Here is a 19950-nt window from a genome sequence, read left to right on the forward strand (position 1 = left end):
TATAAAGTCCCCTCAATGTATTTATTTGACATTATAAAGGGGTAGGATTTGCTATACAGAAGAATCAATAACAACCTTGTAAAGCCTAAAGCAGTGAACATAAACATGCTGTAGGAGACATTAACATTAGACTGAAAGAAATAATTATACTTTCAATAAACATGCTCCTACTGGATAATCAATTTTTTACACGTCTTTGCAGCTGTTTCACAGCTCAGGTAGTGAATGGCAGCAGCTGTTATATAAAAAGCATGTATTATATGCATATGAGGTACTTTTAACTTTTCATAGGTATCTACTTATTTGTGATTAGCCACATTTAACACATATTAAATAAAAACAAAGTATTCATGGGATGATAAATTGAGGAGGATTTTTAGTACCATCTTATTTTAGAAGAAAATTCTTAAACCAATTATTTTTTATGTCAGAATATTTAATAATTCAAATTACATGCTGCCCTTAGTCCCAGATTTAAGAGATTTGTCACGATCAATGTTTCTGAAATATTAAATTAAAACGTGTCATGGTAATTACTATGGAATAAACAGCAATTAAGATTTTTTAGGCAAATAAGCTCAAATTGTTTGCAGTGCATATTTATACTACTAATATTTTCCCACACAATGCATGCACCATTCACAACAAGCAGCCTAAAAATACAGAATGTAAATCTGTAGAATTATCTCAAAAGATCTTAAGATCTTTGGATTTAATATGGAATCTGATAATTAGTTAAGAAATATCTATGTATAATGTATCCAAAAGGAGGTAGATTTGAATGTTAAGTAATACAAATAATGTTACCATAGAATGATCATGTTTCTGTTCTGTATTTGTAATAGAGAAGCTACCATATGCTGTAAATAAATTGCAGGGTAAGTAAAAGACAACTATTTAAAAATGTATATCCAATTACAAACTATAATTAACAGTATAAATTATGTACCAGAAATATGAAACAGGTAAATACTTACTGCTATATAATAAACTCTTGCTTTTTCTACCAGTGTCCAGTTTTTATCCATATCAAGATGTTTTTCCTTTTTATAACAATTGGCAGCAGCGAGATTGGCTACAAGTGACCTAAAACAACAACAAAAAGCAAGTAGGCTTTCATACTGTAGCTAAAATTGTCATGTACTTCGTTACAATTAATTAGCAATACTTTTTGCAAATTATGTTTTACATTTTAATTCTTATTTTTTCAAAACTGCTATACACTGATATTAATAAATTAAATAAGATTAAATTTGTTTTGAGCACTTTTTGAGACTTCTATGTTGCCTTTGAGATAAACAGAGATATCAATCCTTGCTCTAAATACCATCTGGTATTTTGAGAAACTGGAATTTATGTTTCCTTTGGTACTAAAATGATGAGATTATCTATTTTCTACATTTTAGTAGTTCAAAATGCAGTTGGGAAATTAAATATTATGTGGCTATGCCAAAAAAAATTATGCAAAAAAGATATATACATACATATATACAATTGAACACTTCAGTTTTTAAGTATCAACATACTATATACATTGATTATTTAACCTAATGCTTGAAAAGCTAAGTATAGGATTAATTTCACAAATCACACCTAAGAAATGTAGGCCCTATTTACTATGAGGTATTAATTTGCAAACCAAAACATTTTAAAGACTAGAATACATTAAAATTAGTTTTCTATAGTTGAAAACTCCCAATATTGGTCCAGTTTTGCAGCTGAAAAATCTAAGCAGGATACTGGATTTAAAATCTTGCTACAAGTGCCAGATTGGAATTTTTGTTATTGTTCAAAAATTAAAGTTAATAAAGTAATTATGCTAAGTACAAATTAATAAAAATATTTTCTTTCTCATTTTGACCCAGAAATTAGAAAATAACTTGCCATTTTTTCATTCTTTCTAATCAAAAGGGAACAATCATGGTCAAAAATAGATACATCATTTTATCCCTTGAGATTTTTATAATATGGTTGGTTCCTCTGTTAAGAAAAACAATTGATACTCTTCCAAAACATATTTCTACTCATCCACATGCCAAATGACTACTGAAAGATATCAATTCAATTTATGCTCATTAGATTATTAAAAATAAGAAAAATATGAATCAGTATATTTATATGCAAGTATTACCATATTACAAAATTAAGAATAATCCTAATTTATAAAAAGCATTTCAGTAATCATGATGTTAGCAAAATTTTGACAGAAATGGGTATATATGAAAATAAAAGGCAAACACTTCTGGTACCAGTTATGAAATTCTATTTTGATAATAAAACTATCCTTTGATAGTTTCTCCAACATATAAGTATTCTCACTATCGAAATGAATGTGATTCAGAGTCTGGAGAGCAAGAACTTCAATTAAAAAGAATACTGCAGGGGATCCCTGGGTGGCGCAGCGGTTTAGCGCCTGCCTTTGGCCCAGGGCGCGATTCTGGAGACCCGGGATCGAATCCCACGTCGGGCTCCTGGTGCATGGAGCCTGCTTCTCCCTCTGCCTATGTCTCTGCCTCATTCTCTCTCTCTGTGACTATCATAAATAAAAACTAAAAAAAAAAAAGAATACTGCATTATCCCAATTCTTTGATTCCTAGGTTTTGGATAGCAATAGTAAGAGTTATCAGCCCTATCCAAAACAATTTATCCGTATCTATGAGGTTCTATAATTTGATTGATGATGAATTTGATAGTGGGAGCCTCCCCCCCCAGTTTTTGACTTCCAATACCACCTGAACATTACTAATCACCATACCATAATATTAGTATATTAGTTAAGCTTTTGACATCTGGGAAACCTAATATCATCATAACTTCTCTCTAAAAGAGCAATTTAGCACACAAAAACAATTTAGCCATTTTACACTAGCCTGAGAGGTAACAGGCAAAACTTGACCTATTTCTCACTAATCAGAAAAGTGTATCTGCATATTAAAGTTGGGTTTAGGAAAACTGAAAAGGGAGAAGGTCTAAATAAGTATATTTCAATGTTTGAACAATAAGTGGTTTTATTTATTAAAACCTTAAATGATAAAGTTCCCTATACACAAAAAAAATATAATCACAGGAAAGATTTAAAAATGACTTTGGCACCCTAATTATTTTAAAAAGCTATAATTTAGTTATTTAATGACTACTGGCCAGGAGAGTGTCAGGTCCTTAGCATACATCTACTAAAGGTCAAGGAGTGAGCAAAGAAAGACGAAGGGAATAAGGGGAAGAGACAGTAGGGAGGAAATAAAGGAAGACAAGAGGCAAATAAGAAAGGAGAGAAAGAAGGGCAAGGAATGGAGGAGGACACACTAAATATTTCTATGTATCAGGAAAGTGAAATTTCTAGTGAATCTCTATTTAGAAAGAGATCATCATTGCCAATTTTAATAATATAATAGCTAGAAAAGTTATTTTGTTTTTCCCTTGCAAAGGATAAAAAAGACTGTTTGATGAACACTGTGGTAACAATGCAAAGGATATACTAAAGAAAAACCTCCATGAGGCTGCAAAAGGCATAAATAAAACTAATATATGGAAAGTCCTGAGACAGAGATTTCAAGTTTATATAAAGAAGAATTTTCTAAAAAGTAAAACTGTATAGAAATGTAGTGAATTGTTTTTTGACTGGTGCATTACCCATAACTGAGGTTGTCTGATATGGAGAGATGACTATTTGTCAGAAATGCTTTAGATGACCTAATTCATATGACACTAAATAGAATGTAGTATTTTATATATGTTGTAAAATACATGTGTGTATCTGTCCTTGTATCTGAATATTCCAATTGCAGGATATGGTAAATAGAGCATTCTTTTCATCCCAGTTTCAGCAAGAAACCACAAGACACTGAAAAAAACGTTTTCCTTATTTTCCTTTTCTGATCTAATTACAAAAATTAGACTGGAATAGATAATCTCAAAATTTTCATTTCACATGCCTCATGAATACAAAAACAGGTACAAGGTCTTTTTTTTAAAGGAAAATGAAATCAGGAGGAAGAGTTATTAAAACACTAAAAGCAATTTAAAACGTGAGATCTAAATTCCAAATTCAGATTGGAATTCAAAGTCTACGGCTGTGAAAATATCCAGTTAGTAAAAAACCTTCCCCTGGAATTAAACTGACCTGTTGCTACCAGTGATGCACACAGCACAAGTTCCCGTTGTTTGCTCGTTTTGCTCATAGTAATGAGCATCCACGTGGGCTTCAGCAGCTTTTTTCTTCAAGATCTCTCCAAATGTATCTGTCCCAATGCATCCAAAAAATGTTGCTGCTTTGTATGGCTGCTGAATCATCCACTGAAAAACAGGAACATAAATAATTTTAATGGCTCAGAAATATAGTACACATAGAATGGTGGAATAAAAGGGATGCTTTGTTAGATGCTGTGACTGTTACAAATGGAATTCCAATCCTGTACTAATGCTTATGATAACAAATTTGACATAACAACCACATAAAATCTTACACTACATTCAGGGACAGAAATAGGGTGTAGTGGTTAAGAATTCAAAATTCAGTCACACAGACTTTAGGTCAATGCTAACTTGATACAGAAAAATAAAAGTGAGTCCCAAAATGAATAGAGTAGCATTGTCATTTAAAAGCTCAGAATCTATACTAAAGACCATCTGGGTTCAAATCTTGCCTCTGCTACTTATTACCTATATGAGTAAGAGCCTGTCACTTAACATTTCTATACCTCATTTTCCTCACTTAAATATGGAAAAATATAGAAGTACACCTTATGAGGTTGTTGAGAATTAAACTAAATAACTTAAATTCACGTATATGCAGTGTTGAGCATAGTATGCAGCACACAGTAAACAATGTATGCTAGCTGTGGTGGTCACTATTAGTGTTACACTTGTAATTCATAAGTAAATTAAGCTAAACTATGATTAAGTCTACTAAATTGTTCTAAAAATTCAAAAGTAGTGTTAATTCTAATTCTAGGATCTCAGTCTTTCAGTAGTCTCAAGCTTTAGTATCTCTGTTATAAACTAACAGTAGATTGCTTTTAAAATGCATATTTTAAAAATACTATGAACTATTATTTTTCATAATTAGCTCAAATTCTTAAGATTTGTAATACTTACATTAGCTATAATAAAACTGCCATCGATTTGTTTGTTCCTAAAACCTATATGAGCAAAACACCCCACATACTAAGTCAAAAGACATAAAAATCTTACCACATTCTCAAATACTTAAAATATAAAAGAAATGCATGTATATTTGAGAGTTAAAGGGATGAAGGGACAAAAAAATAGCAAAACTGTAAGATAAATATACAATAACTGCCTAGGGATTTGTTCTGAAGATACATGTCCACAAATATGATGCAACATATGCATAAGTACTCTTTGAGACATCATTTGTAATGCCAAAATGTTAGAAACAACCTAAACACCCATACATAGAAGACTGGTTGAATAAACTGATTAATCTCCTCAATGGAACATCACACAGCAACTTAAAAAACAATCAAAGACAGACTATACAGAGTAATCCATTTATATAGAGTAATTGCCAGGATCTTTTATGAAGATTAAAAAAAAAAAAGAGCAGGGCACCTGGGTGGCTCAGTAGTTGAGCATCTGCCTTGGGCTTATTAGGTTGTGGTCCCAGGGTCCTGGGATTGAGTCCTGCATCGGGCTCCCAGCAGGAGCCTGCTTCTCCCTCTGCCTGTGTGTCTCTGCCTCTCTCTGTGTGTGTCGCATGATTAAATAAATTCTTTTTTTTTTTTTAAAGAGCAGAGTTCAAAAGTGTGTGTCTTCATGTGTGCATGTGTTTTAGGAGACTGGAAATTAAAATCATAGATATCTTTATAGTACATACTCATACGCTTTCAGAATTTATATTTAATTTTAAGTTTGCTTATTTTGTAAAAAGAAACACAGAAACATAAACCATGAATTGAAGAAAAATGGTTTTCTATCAGGGTGGGTGGGAAAGGAATAAAGAAATAGAAATAAGAACAATTCCTCTGAATGTGCCACTATACATAAAGTGTCCTTTTGAAATGCTAAAATTATAAATTTTTGAAAGTGCAATTCAACTTGAATTTTAAATTTATTTGGGAAAAAAATGATAAAGTTGAGTACAACAGAAATCAATAAATCAAAGAAAATATAAATTTTTAACATAACCCCATGGAAAAGAAATACAAGTAACTTTCAATATACTATTACTTTTCAATATACTCATTTAATGAACAAACCCAAAAAATATTGGAGGGTAGAACATTTGAAATCATTCACTCAGAAGAGCAAAAAGAAAGAAAAGAATGAAAAAGAGTGAAGAAGACTTACAGAACTGGGTATGTCAGTGGCCCAGTCAGTTAAGTGTCCAACTCTTGATTTTGTCTCTCAGGTCATGATCCTAGGGTTGTGAGATCAAGCCCTGAGTCAGGCTCTGTACTTGGCATGGAGCCTGCTTAAGATTCTCTTTCTCTCCCTTTCCCCTTCCCCTCCCTCTATAAAATAAAAAGAAAAAAGAAAGCTTACAGAATTTAGGAGATACACTGAAAAGAAGTAATATGTGCATTATGGGAATTCCAGAAGGAGAAAAGAAAAAGGAAAGTATATTTAAAGGATAATGGCTGAAAACTTCCTGAACACAGAAACAGAAATGGACATCCAGTTCTATGAGGCCCAAGAAAATCCAAACAGGCTGAATATGAACAGGGCTACACCAAGACACATTATAATTAAATTGTCAAAGTTTAAAGACAAAGAAAAGAATTTTAAAAGTAGAAAAGGAAAGAGAGAAGCTATACACAAGAAAACCCCCATATGATTATGTGTGGATTTCTCAACAGAAAGCTTACAGGCTAAGAGAAAATGAGATGAAACATTCAAAGTTAATTATTAAAAGAAAAAAAAACACCTGTTAATCAAGAATTCTACATCCAGCAAAGCTGTCCTTCAGAAACGAAGGAGGGATAAAGACTTTCACAAACAAACAAAAGCAGAAGGAGTTCATTATCACTATACCTAGCTTATAAGAAATGCTAAATGGTATTCTTTGAGTAGACACGATGCTAATTAGTATCATAATAATATAAGAAGGTAGCATAAAACTGGTAATGATAAATATGCCGTCAAAGTTTGATTCCGTAATATGGTAATTATGAATGTATAATCAATCCACTTAGATCTTCAGTTTATGTTTAAAAACATAAAAGTAGTAAAAATAACCATAAACACCATAATCTGTAATTAGTTACACAATATAAAAATATGCAAATTTTAATAGCAATAACCTAAAGTGTGAGGGGGAAGAGAAATAAAAGTGTAAAAGTTAGGAATTCTAATCAAGTTAAGTTGTTATCAGCTTAAAATAGGGTGTTATAATTTTAACATACTTTATGTAAGCCTCATGGTAACCACAAGGTGAAAACTTGCAGCAATTACACAAAATAACATGACAAAAAAGTCAAAGCATACTGTTACTGAAGGACATCAAAACATGAACAAAGACTATAGGATAAGAAATAAGGAATAACACATCTACAAAACAATCAAGAAAACAATTAACAAAATGGCAACAGTAAGTCATTACCTATTACAGTAGCCTTCCCTTATCTGCAGAAGGTATGTTCTCAGATCCCCAGTGGATGCCTAAAACTGCAGATAGTACTGATCCCCATATACAATTTTTCTATATATATACATCCATTATAAAGTTTAATTTATAAGTTAGGCACAGTAAGATATTAAGAATATCTAATAATAAAATAGAAAAGCTGTAACAATATACTGTAACAATATTTATGTGAATATGGTTTCGGTCTCTCAAAATATCTTATTCCACTTTACTCGTCCTTCTTGGGATGATAAGTGATGATAAAATGCCTAGATGATGAGATTAAGTAAGGTGAATAACATAGGCACTATGACACATAGCATTATAGTACTACTGATGAAAAAAATATATAGTACTACTGATATTCTAATGATATGACAGGACTAGGATCATCTGCACCCAGATTATAGGTAACTGAAACTACAGAATGGGAGTGGGGGGGTGCTGCAGTAATACTGTACTTTAAACATAAACAGGTTAAATTCTCTAATCCAAAGACACAGAATGTCTGAAATAAGAAATAAAACAAATAAAAATCCAACAAGATTGCCTATAAAAGACTCACTTCAGCCTTAAAGACATATATAGACTGGGAGTGAAGGAATGGAAAAAGACATTTCACAGAAATGGTAACCAAAACAAAGCAGGAGTAGCTATACTGATATCAGACAAAATAGGCTTTAGACTAATAACAGTACAAAGAGACAAAGAAAGTCATTACATAATGATAAAGGGGCCGATCTATCTATAAACTTTAAAAATTATAAATATTTATGCACCTAAAACTAGAGCACCTAAATATTTAAGAAAGAAACATAGCTAAAAGGAGTAATGAAAAGCAATACAATAATAGTTAGGAATTTTAATACCCCACTCTCAACAATGAATCATCCAGCTAGAGAATGAGAGAATGGGAGAATGAGAATAAGGTAATAGCGTTTTTCAACAAAACTACAGATCAAATGGACCTAAAGATACATATAGAACATTCTATCCAAGAGCAGAATACATATCTTCTCAAGTGTATATGCAGTATTTTTTATAATAGTTCATATGTTAGACCACAAAAGAAGTCTTCACAAGTTCAATAAGACTGAAATCATACCAAGTATCTTTTTTGACCACAATGGCATGAAACCAGAAATCAGTAACAATAGGAATCTGGGAAATTCACAAATACTGGAAAATTAACCAGCACTCTCCTGAAAATCCAATGGCTCAACGAAGAAATTAAAGAGAAACAAGAAAGTTTTTCTGATACAAATGAAAATGGAAAAACAACATACCAGAACTTAGGTTAAGTTTATACTAATTACTGCTTACATTAACAAGCAAGATCCTAAATTAAGAATCAAACATTATGCATTATGAAACTAGAAAAAGAAGAACAAACAGCCCAAAGGTAGATGAAGCAAGAAATAATACAGATTAAAGCAGAATATAAAAGAAATAGAGAACAGAAAACAATAAAAAAGATAACCAAACTAAAGGCTGATTTTTTGAAAAGATAAGCAAAATTTGCAATCCTTAGCTAGACTAACCAAAAGGGGAGAAAAAAAAAAGAGAGAACAGAAATCATCAAAATTATAAACAAAACAGGACACATTATAACTGATACCACAGAAATAGAAAAGGATCATAAGAGACTACTAGGAACAACTATATGCCAGCCAATTGGACAACCTAAAAGGAATGAAAATATTCTTAGAAACATATACTCTACCAAGACTGAATAAGGATAAAATACAAAATCTGAATAAACCAATTACTAGTAAGAAGATTGAATCAGTAACAAAAACTCTCTAAATGAAGAAAAGCCTAGGGCTAGATGACTTCAATGGTGAATTTTGCCAAAGATTTAAATGAGAATTAACATCAATCCCTCTCTCAAACTCTCCTAAAAAATAGAAGAGGAGGGAACACATCCAAATTTGTTTTATAAGGCAAGCATTATGCTGATACAAAAGCCAAATAAGGACACTACTGGAGGACAATATCCCTGATGAATATAAATGAAAAATTCTCAACCAAATACTAACTGAATTCAGCACCACATTGAAAGAATCACTCACCGTGGTCAAGTGGGATATATCCTAAGGATGCAAGGATGGTCCAACATATACAAATGATAGAATGAAAGAAAAAAATCATAGAACCGTCTCAACAGACACAGAAAAAGCATTTGACAAAACTCAGTATCCGTTCATGATAAAAGCACTTAACAAACGGAGAGTAAAAAATATATATATCTCAACAATATAAAGGTCATATATCATAAGGCCAAAGCTAACACATACTCAATGCTGAAAGGTTAAAAGCTTTTTCTCTACGATCAGGAACAAGACAAGAATGCCCACTCTCACCACTATTTAACACAGTACTGAAAATCCTACCTAAAGCAATCAGGCAAGAGAAAGAAAAGGCATCATTATTGAAAGGGAAGAAGTTAAAATCATCTCTATTTGCAGATGGTGTGATTTTATATATAGAAAATCATAACAAAAAAAGCTAGAACTAATCAATCAATTCAGTAAAGTTGTAAGACAAAATTAGCATAAAAATCAGTGGTATTTCTATACACTAAAGACAAATTCTCTGAAAGAGAATTCAAAAATCAATTCCATTTACAATAGTATCAAATAAACAATAAAATACTTAGGAATAAAATTAATCAAGGAAGTTGAAGATCTCTACTCTTAAAACTATAAGATACTGATGAAGAAATCAACAAGACACAAATAAATGGAAAGGCATCCCATGTTCATGGGTTGGGAGAATTAATATTGTTAAAATGTCAATATTGCCAAAAGCCATCTATAGATTCATTGCAATCCCTATTAGGATTCCAAAGGCCTTTTATTTCTTACATAAATAAACAATCCTAAAATTTAGATGGAACAAGAAAAGACCCCAAATATCCAAAAATAACCTGAGAAGAAAGGTCTGAGCAGGAGATGTCATATTTTCTGATTTCAGGTTATGCTATAAGGTTATAATAATTAAAACAGCATGGTATTGGCATAAAAAGACAAATCAATGTAACAGATTCAAGAGCCCAGAAATAAACCCAAACATATATGGCCAACTAATATTTGGTAAAGAAGTCAAGAGGGCACTGGGGAAGCATCTGGCCTTTGGCTCATGTCATAATCCCAGAGTCCTGGAACGAGTCTCACATGAGGCTCCCCCACAGGGAGCCTGCTTCTCCTTCTGCCTATGTCTTTGCCTCTGTGTGTGTGTCCCTCATGAATAAATAAAATCCTTAAAAAAAAAATACTCAAGGGAGAAAAGACAGTCTCTTCAATAAATGGTACTGAGAAAATCTGCTGTCCACACATAAAAAGAATGAAATTTGACCCCTATTTTACACGACTCAAAAAATTAACTTGAAACTGATCAAAGACTTAAATGCATGACCAGTATCATGAAACTCTGAAGAAAACCTAGGGGAAAAAAACGTCCTTGACATGGGTCTTAGAAATGATTTTTCAGAAATCGCAATTGAAGCACAAGCAACATCAAAAATAAACAAATGAGACTACATTAAACTAAAAATCTTCATTGCAAAACCATCAACAAAGAGAAAAAAACAACGTATGGAATGGGGAAAAATATTTGTAAACCATATATTTAATAAGGATTAATGTCCAAAATATATAAAGAACCCATAAAACTCAATAGAAAAACAAATAATCAAATTTAAAATGGGCAAAACACCCAAGACGACATTTTTCCAAGAAAATATATGACTGGCCAACAGGTATATGAAATGATGCTCAATGCTTCTAATCATTAGAGACACGCAAATTAAAACCACGTTGAGATATCACCTCATGCCTGTTAGAATGGTTATTATTGGGGCACCTGGGTGACTCAGTTGGTTAAGCATCCAACTCTTGATTTCAGCTCAGGTCATTATCTCAAGTCCAACACTGGGCTCCATGCCCTAAAATGATTAGGATTTTCTCTCTCCCTCTCCCTCCCCTGTCTTAAAAAACAAAAAACAAAAAACAAAAAACAAAAGGTCATCATCAAAAAGACAGGAGATAATAATAATAGAATAATAGTATGGATGTAGAGAACTCTTATGCACTAGTGGTAGAAATTAAGTTGGTACAGTTACTGTGGAAAACAGTTTGGAGTACCTCAAAAAATTAAAAACAGGGGGTACCTAGCTGGCTCAGTTGGTAGAGCATGCGCATTTTGACCTCTTGGGGTCATGAGTTCAAGTCCCATGGTGGGTGTAGAGGTTACTTTAAAAAAAAAAAGGAAAGTAAAAAAATAAATAAATAAAAATAGAACTACCTTATGACCCAGCAGTTCTATCCTGAGAATATTCTCCAAAAAAAATAATAATAATAATTCAAAAAGATATTTTTATATACATCATGTTCCTAACAGCATTATTTATAATAGCCAAGATATGGAAGCAACTTAAGTGTCTGTCAATGGATAAATGAATACATATATTTTTATTCATGTAGAAAGCATGCCAAATGATCAACCATGTCTGTTTTATGTGGTAAAATACAAAAACAAAATCAATAACAAATTTTAGTATGATTATTTAACTTAATATGCCATCAAAAAATAGGAAACTTCAGTGAAAGAGAAGCCATTATATTGTAATTAAGCCTAATTAAATCAAAGTTTACATGTTCAAAGTATGGTATGAAAAAGGGAGGATACCAACTCACTATCAGGCTTAAATCTGACAACACTTCCATTACCAATCAATATTACTAAAACCTGCAAGACAAAAAAATGAAAAACAATACAAATATTCAGCAGGTTTTGTAGTAATTCTATTATGGAATATTTTATCACAGGAAATGGTTAACATCCTATTTCTGATATTAGTGTATTGGGAAACTGACAAAATATGAGGACTTTACTACTGATCAGTGATTTCCATTTAAGTTTGTCAATCCACTGTGAGAGTTTACTAGGCTAAAGTAGACACACAGAACTAACAGAAGCCAGGTTCACTGCTTCAAAGCACTTAATAACCTAGCTGAGTAATTAAAGATGCTATAATGAGAGAGCTAAAATAAATTAAAAATAATTTTTAAAAAAATTTATAAATTTGATAAGTTTTATTAAAATTTTAGTACTTCTTTATCTCACACAATATATTACCAATACCTAACCAATCAATTTCCTACCATTCTGACATCCAGTCAATAAGTATTTCATGCATGTTTAGTAGAGGATAAGAAGATGAAAGTGACAGTGTCCCTAATACAGTCACATCACTATATTTTCAGATTCTCCAGAAGAGATTCAACTCTTCTCATAACCTCTCATTATGTTTCTCATTTTAGCTAAAACAAATTGCTCAGCTTGTCTTTGTTAATATATGTATAGTACATCCTTAAACACCTATCTTTAACTTTCCTAAAAGAGTCCAGAATTACATGTATGTTGTAACTAGAAAGCAAGACTAGAAGACAACAAGCACAGAATTTTCAGATACTGGACCACAAGTATAGCAGGACTGTGATCTCTGATAGAAAAGAAACGAGGTAGGCTCTTACATCATGTAGGCTCTCTGCCAGTAGGCAATTTCCAGACTGTGGTGCCAGGAGAAAGAAGCCAAACAAAGCCAGGCATTCTAGTGAAATGAGGAGACAGAGGTAAGTGTTCAAGGAGAGTCAAGAGACTAGAAATTGTGAAAAAAAAGTTTCAGCGAGTAGTGTGTTATAAACTCCTGAGGCTCTGGCTAAACTCCAATCTTTGCATATTTAAGAAATAGATGAGATCATAGGGAGTCTACATAAATGCTTCAGGATTCGGTATCAATATATAAAAATCTAACGTAATTCTACATACTATGAAGGAAGAGTTGAAAATTAAAATCAAGAAAACATTGTCATCTACAATCACATTAAAAAACAAAACATATTGGGACAAAATTTAAGAAAATGTGTATAAGACCTATACATAAAACATTACAAAGTTTGCTGAATGGGAAAAAACACCTATATAAATGGAAAGCTATGTTATATGCATGGATTAGAAAACTCTATATTCTTAAGATAGTAATTCTCCCCAAACCGATTCATAGATTTGTTGCAACCCAACTGGTACCTCAACAGGATTTCTGAAGATATCAAAAAGCTGATTCTACAAATCAACAGTAAAGGAAAGGGAATTAGAAGAGTCAAAGGTTGGGAGATACGTCAGGGTGAAGTAACCCAAATTTGCTTAACTCCAATTTCTTCAAATATAAAATGTGGATAATATAATCTCTGATCTTAGAAGGATGTTCCAAGAATTAGAGTAACAAGCCATGCAATTGAGTTCAGTAAATGATACTTATTATAGTTGGATCTCTTTTATACAGAGAATGAAAGGGCTCACACTATGCTAGAAGTACACTTAAATGGAGATCAAGAAAGCCATGGCCATAATTGGTAACCTTTTATAAATATGTGAATTAGTTGAGCTCAATTTAAAAACCAATGATAAGGGCAGAATGTCAACAGAAAAGACCCAGGAGGGAGATTAGTTGCAGCTGAGGGGATCAGTAAAGTCTTCCAGAGACAGGTGACATGATCAGTTCATCAATGCTGAATGGGTAAAATATTAAAAAATGACTATAACCTGGAAAGAAAGTAGAGGCATAGAGCACATGCCTCTGTTCCTATCTTAGGAATTTTATCATGGTGTCCCTAAGGCAAAAGAAATTCTATGTATTAAGTAGTTAGTTCCAAACAACTTAATAAGTTATTTATTTCCTAACAATTTAGCACATGTCACGCACTGTAAAATTCTCAAACCTTGGTATCAGATCAAGTGCCACCAGCCCCATTTCCTGTTTCACACTGATTCTTGTGCAGTACTTTAAGTAATCTTTAAGTAAAGAATCTTATATTCTTTTTTACCACCTAAAACCCAGAGTATATGTAGAGTATATGATACCACCAAAGGAATGTAGCAATTTAATGTTTTTTTTTTTATATATAAGATTTTATTTATTTTTTCATGAGAAACAGAGAAAGGTAGAGACAAAGGCAGGGGGAGAAGCAGGCTCTGCATAGGAACTTGATGTGGGACTTGATCCCAGGACCCTGGGATTATGACCTGAGTCAAAGGCAGACACTCAATCACTGAACCACGCAGGTGCTCTCAATCTAATGTTAAAACAGAAATATCTGGAGCTAGTGGTTCATGCTCTTTCTGATAGATGTCACTGTTTTGCTAGAAAATATAAAATACCCTGTGGACCCGATGTGGGTTTGTTATAGAACACAAGAGGCCTTAGCACACAGATTAGAAAATAAAAGAGCAAAGTGTTAACAAAAACAATGAAAAGGAGAAATGATGAACCATTATTTTTTTTAAAAAATTAATAAAACCTTTAAAAAAAGAAGCTGAGGCAGCATTTTGTAGAAGGGTGCATGTGAGGATTTTTGAACAAAGCAATGAGATAACAGATGATGCCTTATTAAGGTAAGGAAGCAGGAGGAGAAAATTTGCAACTGAATTTAAATAGGTGCTGAATAAATGACATATTAAGTTTCATATTAAGAGTCTTTAACAACATACAGAAAGACTTCTAGGGGGTGCCTGGGTGGTTCAGTCAGGTGGTATCTGACTCTTGGTTTTGGTTCAGGTCACGATCTCAAGGTCCAGGATCGAGCCCTGGGTCTGGTCCACACTCAATAAGGTCTGCTTGAAGATTTCTCTCCTCCTCTCTATGCCCCCTCCCCCCAACTTACATATGCTCTGTCTCTGAATTAAATAAATAAATCTTTTTAATAAAAAGGGGGAAAAAAGGAAGATTTCTATCAATATTAACTTTACCTTCCAGATGAATTTCCTCTTTGCCACCTAATGCAGTATTTAGGACAATATAACTGACAATGATGCTTAAGAGCCAGTCACTTCTAGATAATGCTATATACTTTAATTCATAATAGAATAATGAAGAATGACACTAAAATAATGATACTAAAATAGTTGAAGGATAAACCAAAGATAAGCAATTTTAGATCAGAAAACCCAATAAGGAACTTCAGGAGAACTGTAAACCACAATGAAAATGAAAAGAAATTAAATGTCAACTGGGAAATAACAACAAGCAGAATGCAAAGGTCTATGAGGAAATCAAAATTGAAGTAGTTGGTTAGGAAAACAGCATATATCACATGGCTTAAAGGACTGATTGTCTCAGATGACTGGTATGCTACAAAGTGACACAGTGAAACACAAAATTTTCATAAATATTATTAAAGAAACTATGCTCTCTCAGTAACTAGTATATTTCTTTCCCAACAAAACTGTGGTTTCCCTTGTTGACAGGTGCCCTATTAATAAAAATTGATTCATGAGAGTCCTACTATTATTCCTAACAATCTTTAGTTATTTTTCTTGTTAAATACCTGTTAACATCTATTTCTCAGAAGAAATTTTAGGAAACTTCAGCCTAGTAAGAAAAAGCATAAACTTTAGACTCAGGTAAATATAAATTCATCCAGTTGTATGGCAGTAAATTATTAATTAAAATAATGTACACAAAGTGCCTATACTAGTGCCTGTTAAACAGTACTGATGATGATGATGATGGTAACAGGACACTGAGATATGATTTAAAAATATTTTAGCCTGTTGTCACTCAATTCATTCCATAAATATTTGTGATCATATACCAGGTGTTGGGCATTATTGTAGTAAATAATGGATAAAGCAGCATTTCTCTTTCGTAGGCCTCCTTTCTTTTCCCTATCCTTGAGGTTCTGCAGGTCTGGATCCAAAGATTATCTGTCCTTTCACACTATATACTTTTTCTGGATATTATCTAATCTACCCCTACGTTTTAAATTCTATCTATATGCTGAGACTCCCCACTTCTATTTTTAATTTAGATGGGCCTTCAGATTACTGACCTGAATATCCAAATGCCTATGACCCTAAATCTACACATTCTTACTTTTTTTTTCAAGATTTTATTTATTTATTCATGAGAGACACAAAGAGAGGGGAAGAGACACAGGCAGAGGGAGAAGGAGGTTCCCTGTGGGGAGCCCAATGTGGGACTCGATCCCAGGACCTCGGAATCATGACCTGAGCCAAAGGCAGACGCTCAACCACTGAGCCACCCAGGTTGCCCCTACACATTTCTACTTCTATCTCCATTATTACCACCCAAGTGCAAGCCACCATCTTCTCTCACTGTGAAAGCTTTAAAAATGTGTTTTGTTGAAATATATTCACATAGCACAAAAGTTACCACTTTAAAGAGTATAATTAAGTTGCTTCCTATATATTCACAGGGTTATATAGCCATCACCACTAACTCACTCCCAAGATATTTCATCTCTCCAAAAAGAAACCTGTGTCCATTAGCAATCATGCCCCATTCTTCTCCCCAATCTAACCACATGACAATCTGCAAAAGGTCCCCTGCCTTTAGTTCTTTTGTTTATATTTATTATTTTTTAAAGTTTTTATTGTAATTCCAGTTAACAGTGTTATATTAGTTTCAGGTGTACAATATATAGTGATTCAACTCCCTGCCTTCATCTCTGCTTCCTTCCAATTCACTATACTTTATCTTTCAAAAATGTCCTTCAATAGTTACCCATTTCTATTAAACAGAGTTCAAACATAAACAATTTTATGACTGAACCATCAACTGTCTCTCCAAGTTCATCTAATGGTATTCACTCTCTGGAATGCAATGTGCCAATACCATTCCATTCATTCATATTCCATTCATATTTTATCTCTTGTTCTTTCTGACTTAGGGTATAGGCCTCACTTTCTTGGGTGAGTTATTCTTGAACACTAGACTAATTGCCATGTTTTATTTTGTCACAGGAAAGTATATCAATTCCACTTAATTATAATTTTCTGTTCAACACACTTGTTTTCCTGACTTCTCTGAAACCTATTGGGTACATTTCTACATCTAGAAGGGTGTCTCCATATTCCATATACCTATGTATCTGTCAAATGAATGAATGAACAGAAAATGTATAATTCTCTCTTCTTCTAAGCTTACAGTTTAGGGTTATATAAAAATTACCCAAAAAGGTATATTACTATTAAGGAGTTTTGCGGAAGACGATGGAATAGGAGGATCCTAAGGATCTTAGAGAGAAGGTCACATCAAAAAGAGTAGGAAAGGGGTACCTGGGTGGTACACTCAGTTAAGTGACCAGCTCTTGATTTTGGCTCAGGTCATGATCCCGGAGTCCTAGGATTGAGCCCCACATTGGGCTCCCTGTTGCCTGGGGAGTCTACCTCTTCCTCTTCTTCTGCCCCTCCCCGCAGCTCCTGTTCTCTTTTGGATGCTCGCTTTCTCTCTCTCAAATAAATAAAAATCTTAAAAAAAAATAAGTAGCCTAGATTTATTTTCAAAGGTCTCCAAAACCAGATGACAAAAAAGAACACAGTGACTAAATATGGTGTTATAAAAGGCCTCTGGTTTTTATTCGATATGCCTTTCACCAGAAGCCTTTATGTAACAAGATTTCTGACAAATGATAGTATACATTCTATTTCCATATTCTCCCAAGGTTTTAAAAATCTCATATATTTTCCTTTAATCTCTTGCTTATATGCAATGACATCTTTTATGTTAGAAGAAGATCTCTTAAGGAAAAATCTGATTTTTAGGAAAAGTCTTAGAAAATATCTTCAGACATTTCAGAATTCAATACAGCACTTCCATAACATTAAGCAAAATTACTAAATCCCCTTTTGCAATGAAATGATGTTGTAAGTATGTGGCAATACACTGATGGGGGTTCAGAACATACTCCAAATTATGGCACACTGGCTGGAGGAATTTGAGAAAATAGCAGAAGCAGGACAGTCACTCTGACCTTCTTCTCCTTCTTCCCTGGAACACATGAGAGGTGTTCTCCCTATACTTGGAGGAAAAGATCACCCTCATCTCCGAAGACAAAGGGACCAAAAGATCTTAACAAAAAGGCCTTTCTAAATTTCCCTTGGTTTTACTACACTTGCCTCATATCTCTGACCTATCATATTTCTACTAAGTATCCCACTATTCATCAGACCTAGCATAAAAACACTCAGGTGAAACTGTTTCATCCGGTCTTCACATCCTAATGAAGGCTCTGTCACAACAAACTTATATTAAATAAGTCTGTATATTTTATCCATTTAATTTTCAGACCCAGCTAGGGACCCTGAGAGGGCTACAAAATACTTTTTTCTCCCTGAGCCCCTAAGCAACTTCTTAAAGGACATTTTTATTCATCCATATATTTATTATAATTTAAAATTAATTACTAAAATAATATGATTTTTGGGCATATATTCCAAACATTTTCCCAGAGCAACTTAACAAAAATGCACTAAAACCAAATTATGGATGCCTGGCTGGCTCAGCAGTTGAGCATGTGCCTTCAGCTCAGGGTGTGATCCCAGGGTCCTATCATCGAGTCCTGCATCGGGCTCCCTGAAGGGAGCCTACTTCTCTCTCTGCCCATGTCTCTGCCTCTCTGACTTTCATGAATAAATAAATAAAATCTTACAAAAAAAATTAACCTAAAGGTTAGCAAAAAAGATAATTAGCCAAAGGTGAATTAGAAAGAACAAAGAGTTAAGAGCTACATTAGTAAGTACCTACTATATGTCCACCATTATGCCAGTTCTTTACCTACTAAGTTATCTCTCAGTTAATCTTAACCACCATGCACAAGGTAAATATTATTCCAATTCACGAATGAGGAAGCCAGAGAAAGTGAGTCAGTGGCAGAACACCAGTCTGTATAATTTCAGAAGCTATACTCAGTCTTTACTCTGGATATGAGGAAAGAAAGGGAAGTGAAGAAAATCATGGAATGGGTTATCATCAGACCTCAGTCAGAACTAACTGGCTTGAAAAAGAATAACTGTGTAACCTTGTGGAAGTACTTAATTTCTCTGGTTATCACTGTCCTTCACTGTAAAAGTTAGAAAGTTATAGTGATTTTCTGAAAGACCCATCACTTCAAGCTATGAAAAGAACTGAAGAATATATGGTATATACATCAAGGAAAAAAATCTAAATAGAATTTTATCATGGCAAATTAAACCTGGGACAAAGAGGTAAGGAGGGTAAGAAACCTTTATATAGAAAACACAGTGGTTTTTAGAGGTAAGAATGTTACTCAGGTGCATTTGCCCAGAAATTTTACAAAATCCACAGAGAAACATGCCAACTAACAACCAAAGAGCGAGAAAAGGATTGAGAAAAATCCTTCTCTTTTACTATTTCTAACATACATGTTGTAAAAAGCAAAATCCCTCAAGGCAGTAAACATCTGCCCATCAACACCTATCAGCAGCAACATCAAAAACATAAGGCAAAGGTCAAGTCAAAGTTTATTGACAATGATGAACTA

The 19950-nt window shown here is 33.3% G+C and overlaps 1 protein-coding gene across 11 annotated transcripts in view; it reads right to left on the bottom strand.

Moving 5' to 3' along the window:
* The window catches only part of ADK (adenosine kinase), a 498050-nt gene that overhangs the window by 256753 nt on the left and 221347 nt on the right, over window positions 1–19950 (bottom strand). For all 11 annotated transcript variants that reach the window (XM_041748691.1, XM_041748694.1, XM_041748697.1 and 8 more), the window contains 2 exons: window positions 4121–4293; window positions 978–1086 (listed from right to left, as the gene is read on the bottom strand). In XM_041748691.1, the coding sequence (XP_041604625.1) occupies window positions 978–1086; window positions 4121–4293 (282 nt within the window). The remainder of the gene's footprint in view (window positions 1–977; window positions 1087–4120; window positions 4294–19950) is intronic.

Source organism: Vulpes lagopus, chromosome 3, assembly GCF_018345385.1.
Source record: "Vulpes lagopus strain Blue_001 chromosome 3, ASM1834538v1, whole genome shotgun sequence".
In the NCBI taxonomy this organism is placed as follows: domain Eukaryota; kingdom Metazoa; phylum Chordata; class Mammalia; order Carnivora; family Canidae; genus Vulpes; species Vulpes lagopus.